This window comes from Gekko japonicus, unplaced genomic scaffold (genome assembly GCF_001447785.1).
Source record: "Gekko japonicus isolate JY-2015 unplaced genomic scaffold, Gekko_japonicus_V1.1 scaffold14, whole genome shotgun sequence".
Lineage (NCBI taxonomy): Eukaryota > Metazoa > Chordata > Lepidosauria > Squamata > Gekkonidae > Gekko > Gekko japonicus.
Genome location: NW_015176452.1, coordinates 2,920,388 through 2,932,288, shown reverse-complemented (window position 1 = coordinate 2,932,288; position 11,901 = coordinate 2,920,388). Strand labels below are relative to the sequence as shown.

General features: G+C 40.8%; 1 protein-coding gene across 1 annotated transcript in view; it reads right to left on the bottom strand.

The window, feature by feature from the left end:
* Window positions 1-260: 260 nt before the first annotated feature.
* UGGT1 (UDP-glucose glycoprotein glucosyltransferase 1) overlaps window positions 261-11,901 on the bottom strand; it is a 63,750-nt gene continuing 52,109 nt past the window's right edge. The window contains exons 33-40 of the mRNA XM_015426821.1: window positions 10,940-11,044; window positions 9,152-9,236; window positions 6,998-7,180; window positions 5,873-6,033; window positions 4,659-4,773; window positions 3,612-3,728; window positions 1,793-1,961; window positions 261-1,216 (exon numbers count right to left, since the gene is read on the bottom strand). Coding sequence (XP_015282307.1) covers window positions 1,191-1,216; window positions 1,793-1,961; window positions 3,612-3,728; window positions 4,659-4,773; window positions 5,873-6,033; window positions 6,998-7,180; window positions 9,152-9,236; window positions 10,940-11,044 — 961 coding nt within the window. The 3' untranslated portion in view covers window positions 261-1,190. The remainder of the gene's footprint in view (window positions 1,217-1,792; window positions 1,962-3,611; window positions 3,729-4,658; window positions 4,774-5,872; window positions 6,034-6,997; window positions 7,181-9,151; window positions 9,237-10,939; window positions 11,045-11,901) is intronic.

The following is an 11,901-nucleotide window of genomic DNA, read 5'->3' as shown; positions in this document are numbered from 1 at the left end:
TTGTAAAACATGACAGGCAAGAAAGGTGTTAAAAATGGAGGAAAAAGCCTTCCCCCAAAAACCTTAACCCAGTGCAAAACATGTTCTGCTCTGTGCACCTGAAATTTAAAAAAAACACAAGTGGGCACGAACAAAGAGTATGAATTTAGAACAATATTAACATAAGAAGTCAAAGGGTGCCTTATGTTAAAAAGCATTAAGAAAAATCAAAATAAAGTTGACCAATAAGTTTCGAGAGAGGAGAATTAGAGAAAAGATCTAGGAACGCTAAGGCTTTATTCATCTGACACCATTGTTGTGTTGAGGAAAAATAAATGTATGAAATTTACAAAACCCAAGCAGCTTCCACAGATTTGCATCAACAAAGTACATTCATGAAATGATAAGTTCGCAAGAGTCTTAATGCCCTAATTATTTTGCAGTCTTTAGGAACTTTGAGGAAAGATGTTAAGAGGATATCTTCACATCTTTCCCGGGGGGGGGGGGGGAGTGCTAGGTTCATTAAAATATACATTTATTTGCAAATGTACACTTTTGAAGACGCTGGGGTTTTTTTTTGACATTTTGTTGCACAATGAGTTTAAAATGTGGTATTCACAATGTCCCATTTTAAATGAAAGCACTGCAGTTCTAATACCAAAGATGAGGATGTAATGAACAGGGGAGGGGGAACCTGAATCTCATTTGACACCCATGTGTCAGTCAGTTACCAAGCATGTTACCAAGCCCAGTTTCAACCAGAAAAAAACAACCTTAGCTCTACCTCAAAACCTCTAGCGAGGTAAGAGCCTGCACGTTCTAAGTGTTTTGTCCTTTTCTGAGTAGCACCTTTCCTCTAGCTGTCCCAGAAAAGTAGACACAGCCAACAGAACCGTGATGTTCCAAGGGGTCCTCTTCCAGAAGTTGATGAAAAGGCCTGCTGCTTGCTTTTCAGGGTGCTTCAAAACATTGCCAAACTTTGACATTCCTCAATAGGCTCTTCTTGCTCTTGTTGGTGCAAATAAAGCCAGTCACACTCGTTTTAAGCATCCAGTTCCCATTCCATTTGCAGAAATCAATTCAAACAAGCAAGATACATTAAAAAAAATCCCTTTCAGTTTATTCAGCAGTTTCACAAACATACTAGAAAAAACTAGCATTTGATAGAAAAATTGCCTATGGAACAGTCTCACTTGGTTTGTCTCCATGGATCATAATTCTATGTGTGCTGACACTCCTGTAGGGGGAGAAAAAGGTAGGGTGAATAGAAGAAATCAACATGCAAGTCACAGGTATATAGTTTTGGTTCCAAACCATTGTTTGGGTCCCAAATATACACAAACCAAACCATGGTTTGCCTGACTCCTAGCTAATCTGTATGATCCCTGCATTTTCATATTAGGGCAAAAAGCCATTGGGAGGGAATACAATTCTGGTGTTCCCAAATCAAAACTGAGGCCCTGTAACGTCTTTCTTTGCTTTGCTTTTTTTTTTTTTTTGAGGGAAAACTGACATATCAAGAGTTCCAGTCTAATCACAGGGGTGGATCTGGATTAAACACTTCCATAGGCACAACAATTTCCACCCTGGCCACTATGGGAGTAGGGGAAATCATGCTCTGTGGGTAGAAATTCCTGCACCCACAGAAATGTGTAGTCTGGATCCAAGCCATAGTGTAGCTTGGTCCTTAAGGGGATCCTAGCAGAACATCAAGCATATAGTGGCTTTGGTGCCATTCCACACTGTTGGCATACCCACCGGGATTAGGTGTCTCACAGATGCTTCTTAAAGTTATGTGAAGAAAAACAGTTACCTTCTTGACTTGGCTGTTCTGTTTCATTTGTTTTAGAGAGTGCTCCTGTTGCTTTCTCTTGCTGGAAACGGCTGTACAGCTGCTTGATTTCTTGATCATAGTCCTGCCACTCGGGGACAATCCGCACAGCTGCCTCCAGCTTGGGCTCTTTGGTCATTGGATTATTACACTGCAATGTAACACAGAGGTCAGTGCCAAGAAAAGTGTGGCGTTTTGTACATAATGGAAGAAAACACATGTCCCAAATATTATCTGCCCTGAAGCACTGTATTAAAGTTCTTCTTTTAAGTTACACTGCTGCTACCATCAAGAGCTACAGTTTTGCCAGAGAGATGAAACACACACACTGCAAAATCCCATGAATTCAGGAAAAGGGGCCCGAGGCCTTCAAAACTGCCAAGATGCAAAAGCGTAATGATACCTTTTTCTACAAAAAAGTATTAACGTTTATTCTCAAGTGCACACAATTAACAATAAACATGACTTGATGGAAACAAAAGTAAACAGCTTCTTAAACAAGGGTGCTTTCCAGCTGCCCTACCGGATTTTAATCAAGGTGTAAAAGAAAGTGGTTGGTAAAAGACACAGATACACTCCACACTTTAATGTTACTTAATCTGTAAAGGATTTTTAGCAGATGTGTCTCTGGGTCATGGTGATTCAGGGGGAAGGGTAGAGGAAAGTCAGGGACAGAGAACGTTGCTTCCCCAGATTCCCTGAAGCCACCTGCTTGCTGTGTGCCTCTAAACAATAGCCCACTCACAATGGGTAGCTGCCACCAGCCCATCCCTTTACGATCTCAGGCAGACTCGGACAGGCAAAGTTCTGCCTCTCTCTGCCACACCCATGCGCGCACACACAGTTCCAGCTACACAAACAACCTGGCTCAACTGAGAGCTGGCATGCACCGAACCCAGCTCTTTATACCTGAGCGATGTTGGGAACAAAACAAGTTTTCTTAATTCAGAAAGTTAACTTTACTTGGACAACAAAAGAAGGAGGGAAATTGCATGTAACTACTAGCTTGGGAACAGGAGAATAAGGAAGGACTTTAGTCACACGGGAGGCTACAAAACAGAGATAAAATACAGTAGGCTAACACAGACTAAGTAAACTGATTTCCTAGCTCAATAGCTTAGTTTTCTACAGAACCTGACCCAAGTTGTCCTGACATGGGCCTAATCCCACAAGGGACTCTTCTTTCCTTGCTTGCTCCTGGAAAAGGCCATAGTAACTCCCCCCTCAGGGCTTTAGCAACTTTTTTACAATCACACCCCCTTTGCATGGTTAGGTACTTCCCCCCTGCTCTGGCAGGTCCTAAGCCAATCAGTTGATTCCTTTTGCAGGAGAAACTCTATCCCTTTCTGTTGGGCTTTGTGATCTGCTGTCTGTTCCTGCTCTTACTAGACCCCTGCCTAAAGGTTCAACCTGGTCTTGGAGCTCAACTCGAAAAGGGATCAGGGAGGGACACGTGGCCGTACATAAACATCGTATCTATATATAAATGCTATACCTGAGCTCATCTGGTCTATTACAAAAGCATTTCCTCCTAGATGGCAGCCATTTTTACTTGAGGGTTAAGGTTGTGTGGCAATACATGCTTCCAGTCCCTATACCAGCATGGGGCAACTAGTGTAGCACCCAAGAATAGATGGCCAATCCTGATGTAAGTGACTAAGCCTTGGGAGGCTTGCAAACAGCACGCAAACATGAAAGAACAGCCATCCTGCTTTTATAAAGTATAGTACTTAATTCAGTATAAAGCGTTCCTAAATTGTGGCATGACCTCTTCTTACTTTGTTCCTACGAGAAGCCTTACCAGATCAATGGTTTTTGCTCTCTTCTTTGATGAATCATCACACCACGTTTCGCACCAAAGCCACTCTTGTGGAAGTGATTTAATGGGCACCTGATGGATCATGTTATTGGGCAAGTCCTGATGGAAGGGAAACAAAGCTGCAGTTCTCTTAACACGATAAAAACATTTTGGAGGGCAACTGCATGGTTACAACCAGATGTAAAACAAAAGTAGCAGAAACATAAAAATCCAGAAAAAGCATTACGTAAAAGACAAGAAATTATACAATGGGAGTTCAATCAATGTCATTTTCAATACATGAGGGGTTATTTCAATATATGAGGGGTTATAAATAAAGGTGAAGTATGATGACATATAAACCAGAAAACACCAGACAGAAGAAGAAAACAGACGCCAGCAATAAAGAATATCTATAATCCTTATTTTTCTTGTTTCAAGCCCAAACACAATCTACCACCATAAATTTTAATAATTTAACTTATAAATAATTATAATCATATTATGATTTTTACTTGCCTACACTCAAGAGTCCATCAAAACACCACTGAGTATACCTCTTTCCTTCTATAAACGAATACAGCTGATTCTACCAAACCAATCCAGAGCCCATTTCCTCTTTTCACACACTATAAAAAAAGTTACTTAGAACCTTATTTGTCCACTTACCTGCAGCTATAATATTTCTGCATCCTTCTTCACTCAGAGTCTCTTCCTGAAGCTATCCCTCTGTCTTCACAATTTGCTTTTTCTGACCATCTGCCCCCCACACTGCCTGTCTTGTGTGTCTGTGCTCCACAGAGAAACTACTATGACTTCCCAAAAGCTAGAGTCCAGAATGCCTTTAAATTAAACTCCTTACAATTAATTACAGCAGTCCTAAAAAAGCAATACCATAGTATGTGAACATCATAAGGCTTTATGGGCAAGAAATGATAGCTATCAGATTCTTAAAATTTAAACTATGGGCTTGGATCCAAGGATATTCACAAAAGGGCATTCTATGGTTTATATACAACTTTCAGTAATTAAAACATAGCAAGTAAGTACCTGATCAAGGTTGGACAGACTATTGGGATCTTGGCTAAGACCTTGATATTGTCCTCGGAGTCGGTCCCCAGCAGCTATCTTTCTGAACTTCTTGAGATCTACCACATAGAGAGCACTAAGAACAAATAAAGCAGCTCTTTGAGTCAGTGGACTTGTATGCTTCTTTAATAGGCCAAATGCAAAACAGACTTCAATCAGACCCTCAAAATAATTAGATCAAAAGTGGTTAACTAAAGGAATATTCTTAAGAGAAAATGTCACACCTTTCCTCCTTATATTTCTTCCTAATTACTGTAAAAAGGCAAACCTGGATGCTTTCATAAATTTTTACAGACATAAAATGTTATCTATAAGCAACTCTTACCTAAAATACAAAGTGAAGACTTAGTGCACTCCCAAACAGAGTTACACTCTTCAAAGCCCACTGACATCAACATATTTCAAAGGGTGTAACTCTATGTAGGACTGCACTGCCAATTTCACAATGGATTATTCAAAGCCTGTAATTCACACTTGAATACCAACAACATGATTCAACGTGATTTCATCAGTTCAATTGATGGCAGCCAGTATGATGTGAAGCAGTGGTGCCCAAGCTTTTTGAGCCTGTGGGCACCTTTTGAATTCTGACACAGGGTGATGGGCACACCCACAAAATGGCCAAGTGGGAGACGGAGTGAACGACACAAGGAGAGGAAACCAAAGTTCAGAGGATAAGAGGAGTAAATTTTTAAAATACACTGGGAAAGAGGAGTCAGAGAGAGAGAGTAAAACCAACACTGTAGTGGCAGCTGTTACTGAAATGTTAATCTGCACAGCCAATCAGATCTCAAATGGGGACTCAAAAGCCCTATTGGGTAGAAGCCCACCTGGCCCCACCCACTTTCTAAGTGGGCACCAGGAAAGGTTTTGGCGGGCCCCATTTTGAGGACCCCTGATGAAAAATTTGAAGTGCTGGACTATGAAGACCTAACTTAGTTGTGAAGTTCACTGGGATGACCTGGACAAGTCACTCTGTCTTGGCCTAACCTACCACTTAGGATTATTGCAAGGATAAAAGGGTAGAGGGGAGAACCATGTATACCACTCTGTGCTTTCCGGAGGAATGGAAGGCTATAAGTATAATAGATGCATCGGTCAGTGATGCACAGTTTTCAGTGCACTCTAAAAAGGAAACAATAAAACCAGTAATCCGTCAGAAACAAACTTGTCACCTGATGTGGTATTTTCTTCCAGCCAAGTGACTTGCCCAGTATCCTGACTGCCAGAATCTGTAGCCATCCATCTCTCGCCGGCTGTCACAGAATGGTGTATAACCATATGGTGCACCATCCAAGTTGAAATCTCTCAGCTCCTTGAGGTCTGTCCGAACAATCTGAAGAAAAGTAGTTCACAGGCTACCTTGAATTTCAGTGTTCTGATGGAAAACCTGGGACTGAGACCTCTGAAATTATGACAGTTAGTAGGTTACTAGCTAAAGGCCCATCAAGATTGAAGGGGAGGATACAGATGAAGAGTTCACCTCTCCATTTGCACCTTTTTTAGGCCACTGCCATCGACAGGCCAAAGCCAGACTTGTTTTTTTCTAAACCAGGACTTTTCCCTTTTCTGGTAGAGAATGCTTCCACACTCCACCCACCATAAAACTGAGCTGCCTCTTTCATCTCTCCAGCCTTCAGAAGGAGCTGCTTTGAATGCTGTTTGAACAGAGGGCAGTTTTTAAAATACGTACATTAATACATAAAACAAATACGTATCCACTGCCTGCACCCCATCGAGAAAGTGCAGGAAAGTTGACTATAAATGACGTAAGGTAATCCTAAAAATGCCCCTCAATCTATGATGTGGTGTCCATATTCATCAATTTAAATTCCGTTCCCTGAGCAAACGGGAAGACTGTTTGATTGCAAACTTAGAAAGAAACCTAAAGAACGTTTCCCAGATCTGTTATGCATCCTAATTTTTGTGTTTCTCCCAAAGATGCCTGCAAGAAGTGAAGTCTGAAGGGGCCATTTGCTAGACAACAGTCTGAATAAACTCATGTCAGTTATTGGTCGGGGCTGCAAACAGGCAAATAGGTATAAGAGGAGATGCAGTATTCGGCTACTGACAACTGACATCACAAAAGGCACTCAAGTCAGACAATCTTGCTGTTTCGTAGCACACTGGAGTTCCTGGGAGGAAGGAACACTTTAAGGACTTTGTCCCAAGTCATACGTTGAAAATCCCTTCCCCCAAAGCCTTCTGAGACTGCTTCTATTTCACATGCCAGATTAGCAATTCAGCATCATTTCTATATGTCTTGTACTTGCTAGTATTGAGATTTCAAACCCATTTACCTGGTCAGCATCTACAAACAGGAATTTATCAACTGCAAGAGGGAAAAGCACATCCAGAAAAAGGATTTTGTATCCCCAGATGATACGCTGCTTCTCTGTTTGCTGGTGAAGCCATCGTGGCCATTTGTACTGGACTAGTTCATATTGGAAACTGTACTTCTCAGCCATATATGGGATGAATTCCTGGAATGATAGGATGGTTACAGGTCCTAACAGTTTCTACTACTTTGAAGACAAGTTCAGAAATTAAATTTCACTAGAATTAAATTTATGGTCACCACTGGCAACTGTACTTGAGTATCCTAATAGCCAGTTACCATAATGTCATTATTTACACCCCAGCACCCATGTCTCCAAAACTCTAATGTTTTGAAATATGCCTGGAAATCCCGTAATTTACTATTGGAACACAGAGAAAGATTAAGCAACATACCATTTAACAGCAACAAGAGATATGACAAAGATTCTGGACTTACAATATACCCTACTATGAAACACAGTCTGCTCTCTGCTAAAATCCATAATTAAATTTCTTTTCAAATGTTATAGCAGAAGAGGTGGCTCTTGGTTCTCATTAACATGAGAGTACTATGAAATCTTGAAGAGGGGTAGGCAGAAGCAAAGTTTTTATTCCTCACTGCACTGTTGTGGACAGATTTTTATCAACTTACTTCCCTATGGTTCCATTTGAGCTAGAATTATCCCCCTTCTCTGCCTTAATATACAAAGCATTAATTTTAGAACTAGCAGCATCCAAACCAGTAGACCTTGAAAATTTACTGTCCCCAAAAGTTCAAGCTTTTTTTTCTTTTTAGTAATCAGTTCAATCAGTAAAGTTTGCATCAAATCACACACGGATACAGCCAAGCTCCAGACAGTTCCATATATCTGAATTTGCAGTAAAACTGTGCCTGGGACTGGATGGTATGAGGAGGAGTCCAGAGAGCATCCTTGCCTGGAGGCCTGCCTTCGTCACCACTACCTGCTTTAACCAAGAGCCCTCGACTACTAACACCAAAACATTCATAATATATGCAAGCCTCCACTAATTATGTACAGTCAGTTCATATTTTGGGAGAAATTCTCAAAGGCAGATGAAACTGCATTTGTCATCTCAGACCCCTCTGTGCCTTCCAGGTGAGATGGGTTGTCACCAAGGATAAGGCTTTTTTAATAGTTCTCACTCACCTCCAGCTATGAAATGCCTTCCCTGCCCTTGCTCCCATCTCTTGACATCTGTCAGCACCAGCCCTTTTTATTGCCAAGTAACTGTTAATTGATTGCTTGACTGATTATTTTCTGTTTTATTTAATGGTTTAATATCGATAGCAGCTCTGAGGTGCTGCTGCTGTCCACATTGATTTTCTACAGTTTTCTGTTTTAGATTTTTAAGGCTCTGCTGATTATTCGATTTTGGAATTGTTTTATTTATTGTTAAGAAAAGTTTTATTATACTGTGAACTGCCTTGCACACATTTCTACACAGAGACGGTTCAGTGATATTTAAAACAAATAAATAATGCACAGGCATTACATGTTTACCAAGGGAGAAAAGCCTTCACGAAACCCAACCAGATAAGCATCCTATTTACTGTGAGAAATAGTCTAGCAGCTCAATTTTTTACGTTTACATGGAAGTCTAGTTCTACTGAGTTCAATGGTGTTTACTCCCAAATAAGCATGTGTAGGACTACTGCTGAGTCCTTTATACAATAAATCAATGTATTGTTAAATGAAAAAGTAAGACACAAATGATGTTATTAACCCCTGTATTAAATTTTTCCTTAGCCAAGCGTGCAGCAATAGGAAGCCTCCTTCCCCAAACGTTGCTACTGCAGGCAACTCTCTAATTCTTTTTTTCTTTTTACAATAATGCCTAAGCCTCTGGCAAAAACCTTCATTGGACTGGGTCCACACTAAATCTTCCAATGGCAAAATGGGACATTCTTACCTTGCCCCTCCCACTGATCCCCACAAACTACTGCTCCTAGGGGATAGGGGACCTGTAAGGAATGACATAAGGGGTGTGGACAGTGGGAAGGTAGAATTAGTGGAAATTGCCAGTTTAGTCTGGATCCAACCCAATGATCTATAAGAACATTTTCAAAATGCTTTAATCTCTGAAGCAATTAACACACTTTTGTTTGAACACACCTTAAACGTAGGTGACAAGTAGTTCTTCAAGAACCAGAACTTCACTGGAGTCTTTGTGTGTTTCAGCACAGATAACATCATTATGCTGTCAAAAAAGAAGCAGCTTTTAAGTATTTGTAACAACCAGAGCAAACCAGCAGCACAGATACTACAAAACGATGGTGTTACATCCCAGGTCCTCATACAGTTTGTATTGGAGTAACTGGTGATGACTATGCAATGAAGATCAAGAGTGCAGCACCCTTTTTATGTACTAGCTAGATCAACAAAAGACACATCCATCCTTGAAATAACAGCTCAAGACAAAGTAATTTTTGCTGCATGCTGGCTATGTTCATCACAGGATATATTTATATGTGTGGTCTTGTGACCCTGCATGAATGTATCTTGAATCACTGTTATTATCCATTATATTAAATGTATACATTAATTTATATAGGTGAAATAATAATAAATAGGTGAAAAATAAAAATCCAGAAATAAAATACTTTCCCCTCAAGAACTCTATGTTACATGAGCAATTTAGTTTCTCTCCCCACTTCTCTAGAAGTTTATAAATGAAGCAAACAAACTAAACATATTTTTGTCAACTTGTAGAAAGATATGTTATAGCACACCATCTTATAACTCCTTGACATTCAGTACCTCTGTGGAGGTCTGGATCTATCTTTCCAAAAAACCACTTTGGGAAGCAAAACTGATGTTGCACCCAAACTGAAAAACTGTGAGAACTGTTCTTGCAGAAAATGAAAAGCATACAAAAAGCTCTAGAAATTTTGCAATTGACCTGTAGCATTGTAACTAGTGCTTTTGCTAAGCCGAGTGAAGACAAACAAGGAGGAGACTACATTTAAAATGATGCCATCTGGGAATACCTTTAATATAGCTAAACAGTTGAATTTACTTTAGGAAAGTTAACTCCATTTGGGAGATTTTTCTGGATGATTATTCAGAACATGGCTGTTGGGCTTGACTGAAAACTCATGCCTTTAATTTTCAAATATGAGATCTCTGAAAATTAAAAAAAAAGTGCATATTTTGGTGAAAACCTCTAAAAAACAAAAACGGCCTTTCCCCTTAAAATAAAAGACATCCAAACAATTCTCATATTTAGGTAATTGGGACATTGCATTAGAAATGCTGTCAAAATCTGTTGACAAACTATCATAATTTGAAATCTTTGGGGGGGTGTCTTTTCAAAGTTAAAAATGCTCAGGGGTTCAGATTTTTCTCATCATCTCCTACAGAGAATATGTACGGGGGGAAATGGTGTTTTCTAGCTAGCCTGAGTCAAATTTAGATGGGATGGATCCAAACGTGCTCTCCTGCTGACACTGTCAGTAGACGTGCACTTCTGTTGACAAAGGAGGGGGGCAATTTGTGTCAGTTTGCCCCATATACAGTGCAGACCTCCATGTCTACCCCCCCCCCCCGGGCATGCTGTTTGGGAAGGTCCTCTGGACCTCAAGAACAGAATTGGGGGGAATTTCAATGGGCTACATCACTAGGGCATGTAAAAAAGTCCTGTTCTATGAGATTCTCTGCTCACTGTACTCTGGATCCAACCCTAAATGTCTTCCTTTGTATATAAATAAGGGGCTACTTATATATGAAGAAGACAGGTTAGTATTGATGCAGCAGCCATTGTAAATTTGGATTGTGTTTAAAGTGGACGTTGTGCAAAGAAATGTAATTAATGGAGAGACTATATACCGAGTCTTCAAACTGCCTCTTATAAGCAGCAATATATTTTTAATTTAAACACTACACTATCGATCCTTGACTCACCGGAGAAATCTCTCATATAGATGTCCTGATGCCACAGAAAATATATTGATCACATCATCTTTATCCTGTTTCAGCTCTTCTTTCTTCTGACCACCTGTAAATCCCCTATAGAGAAACAAAATAATGTTTACACTGAATCTGCAATGTTGCCATGGTTAGACAGGTTTCTGTTTTGCTCTGCGATTAAAGAGCCCCCATTATTAGGACAGAGAGAAATGTAGCAGATGTACCCACATTGGAAAATTATGACTAAATGGAGTAAATTGAAAACTTCCATTTTCGTTTTCCAATAGGGGGTGAGGAGGGAGCACACGAGCATGACAACTGACTAGGTTTGTACCCATCATATATAAAGTGAGGCTTTAGGCTTGCCAAGTCCCCCCAGGGGGCGGGGAAACCCCCGCCCCAAAGGCCCATTCCCCGCCGCCGGCGGATTGGGCCCTGGGGGGAACTCCACCCCAACGTGCACGTCGCCTGGAAGTGACGCGGGCACGCCAGGCACGCTGGGGGCGGGGCCACGGTCATCCAAGGGAAAACTCTATGGTTTTCCTTCAGATGGTCGTGGCCCCGCCCACAGCGTGCCTGCGTCACTTCTGATGTGGATGTGGTGCACGCGTGCTCCAGCAGGGAGTCCCCCGCTGTGGCTGAATTCACACTTGGCAACCCTATGAGGCTTGCTCATAAAGTCTGAACTAAGCCTAACTCCCAAGTGAAACTGATATTATTTGGGACTCTGGCAGGCACTATTTGCTTCGGCTTCAGGAAAAAGTGACTGCTTAGTATTACCAGCTTAAGTACATAATGTTCTCCTGAATCCAGAAGATTTTGACTGTGACATGACGAATATGAGAAAGCCAAGTGTCCAAAATTCCAAGACAGAAAATCCCTTCCCAAACGTAAAAAGTGTATGATTCAAAAATAACAAATGTATCTGATGAATTTTCATTACTCTTGCCTGTGGA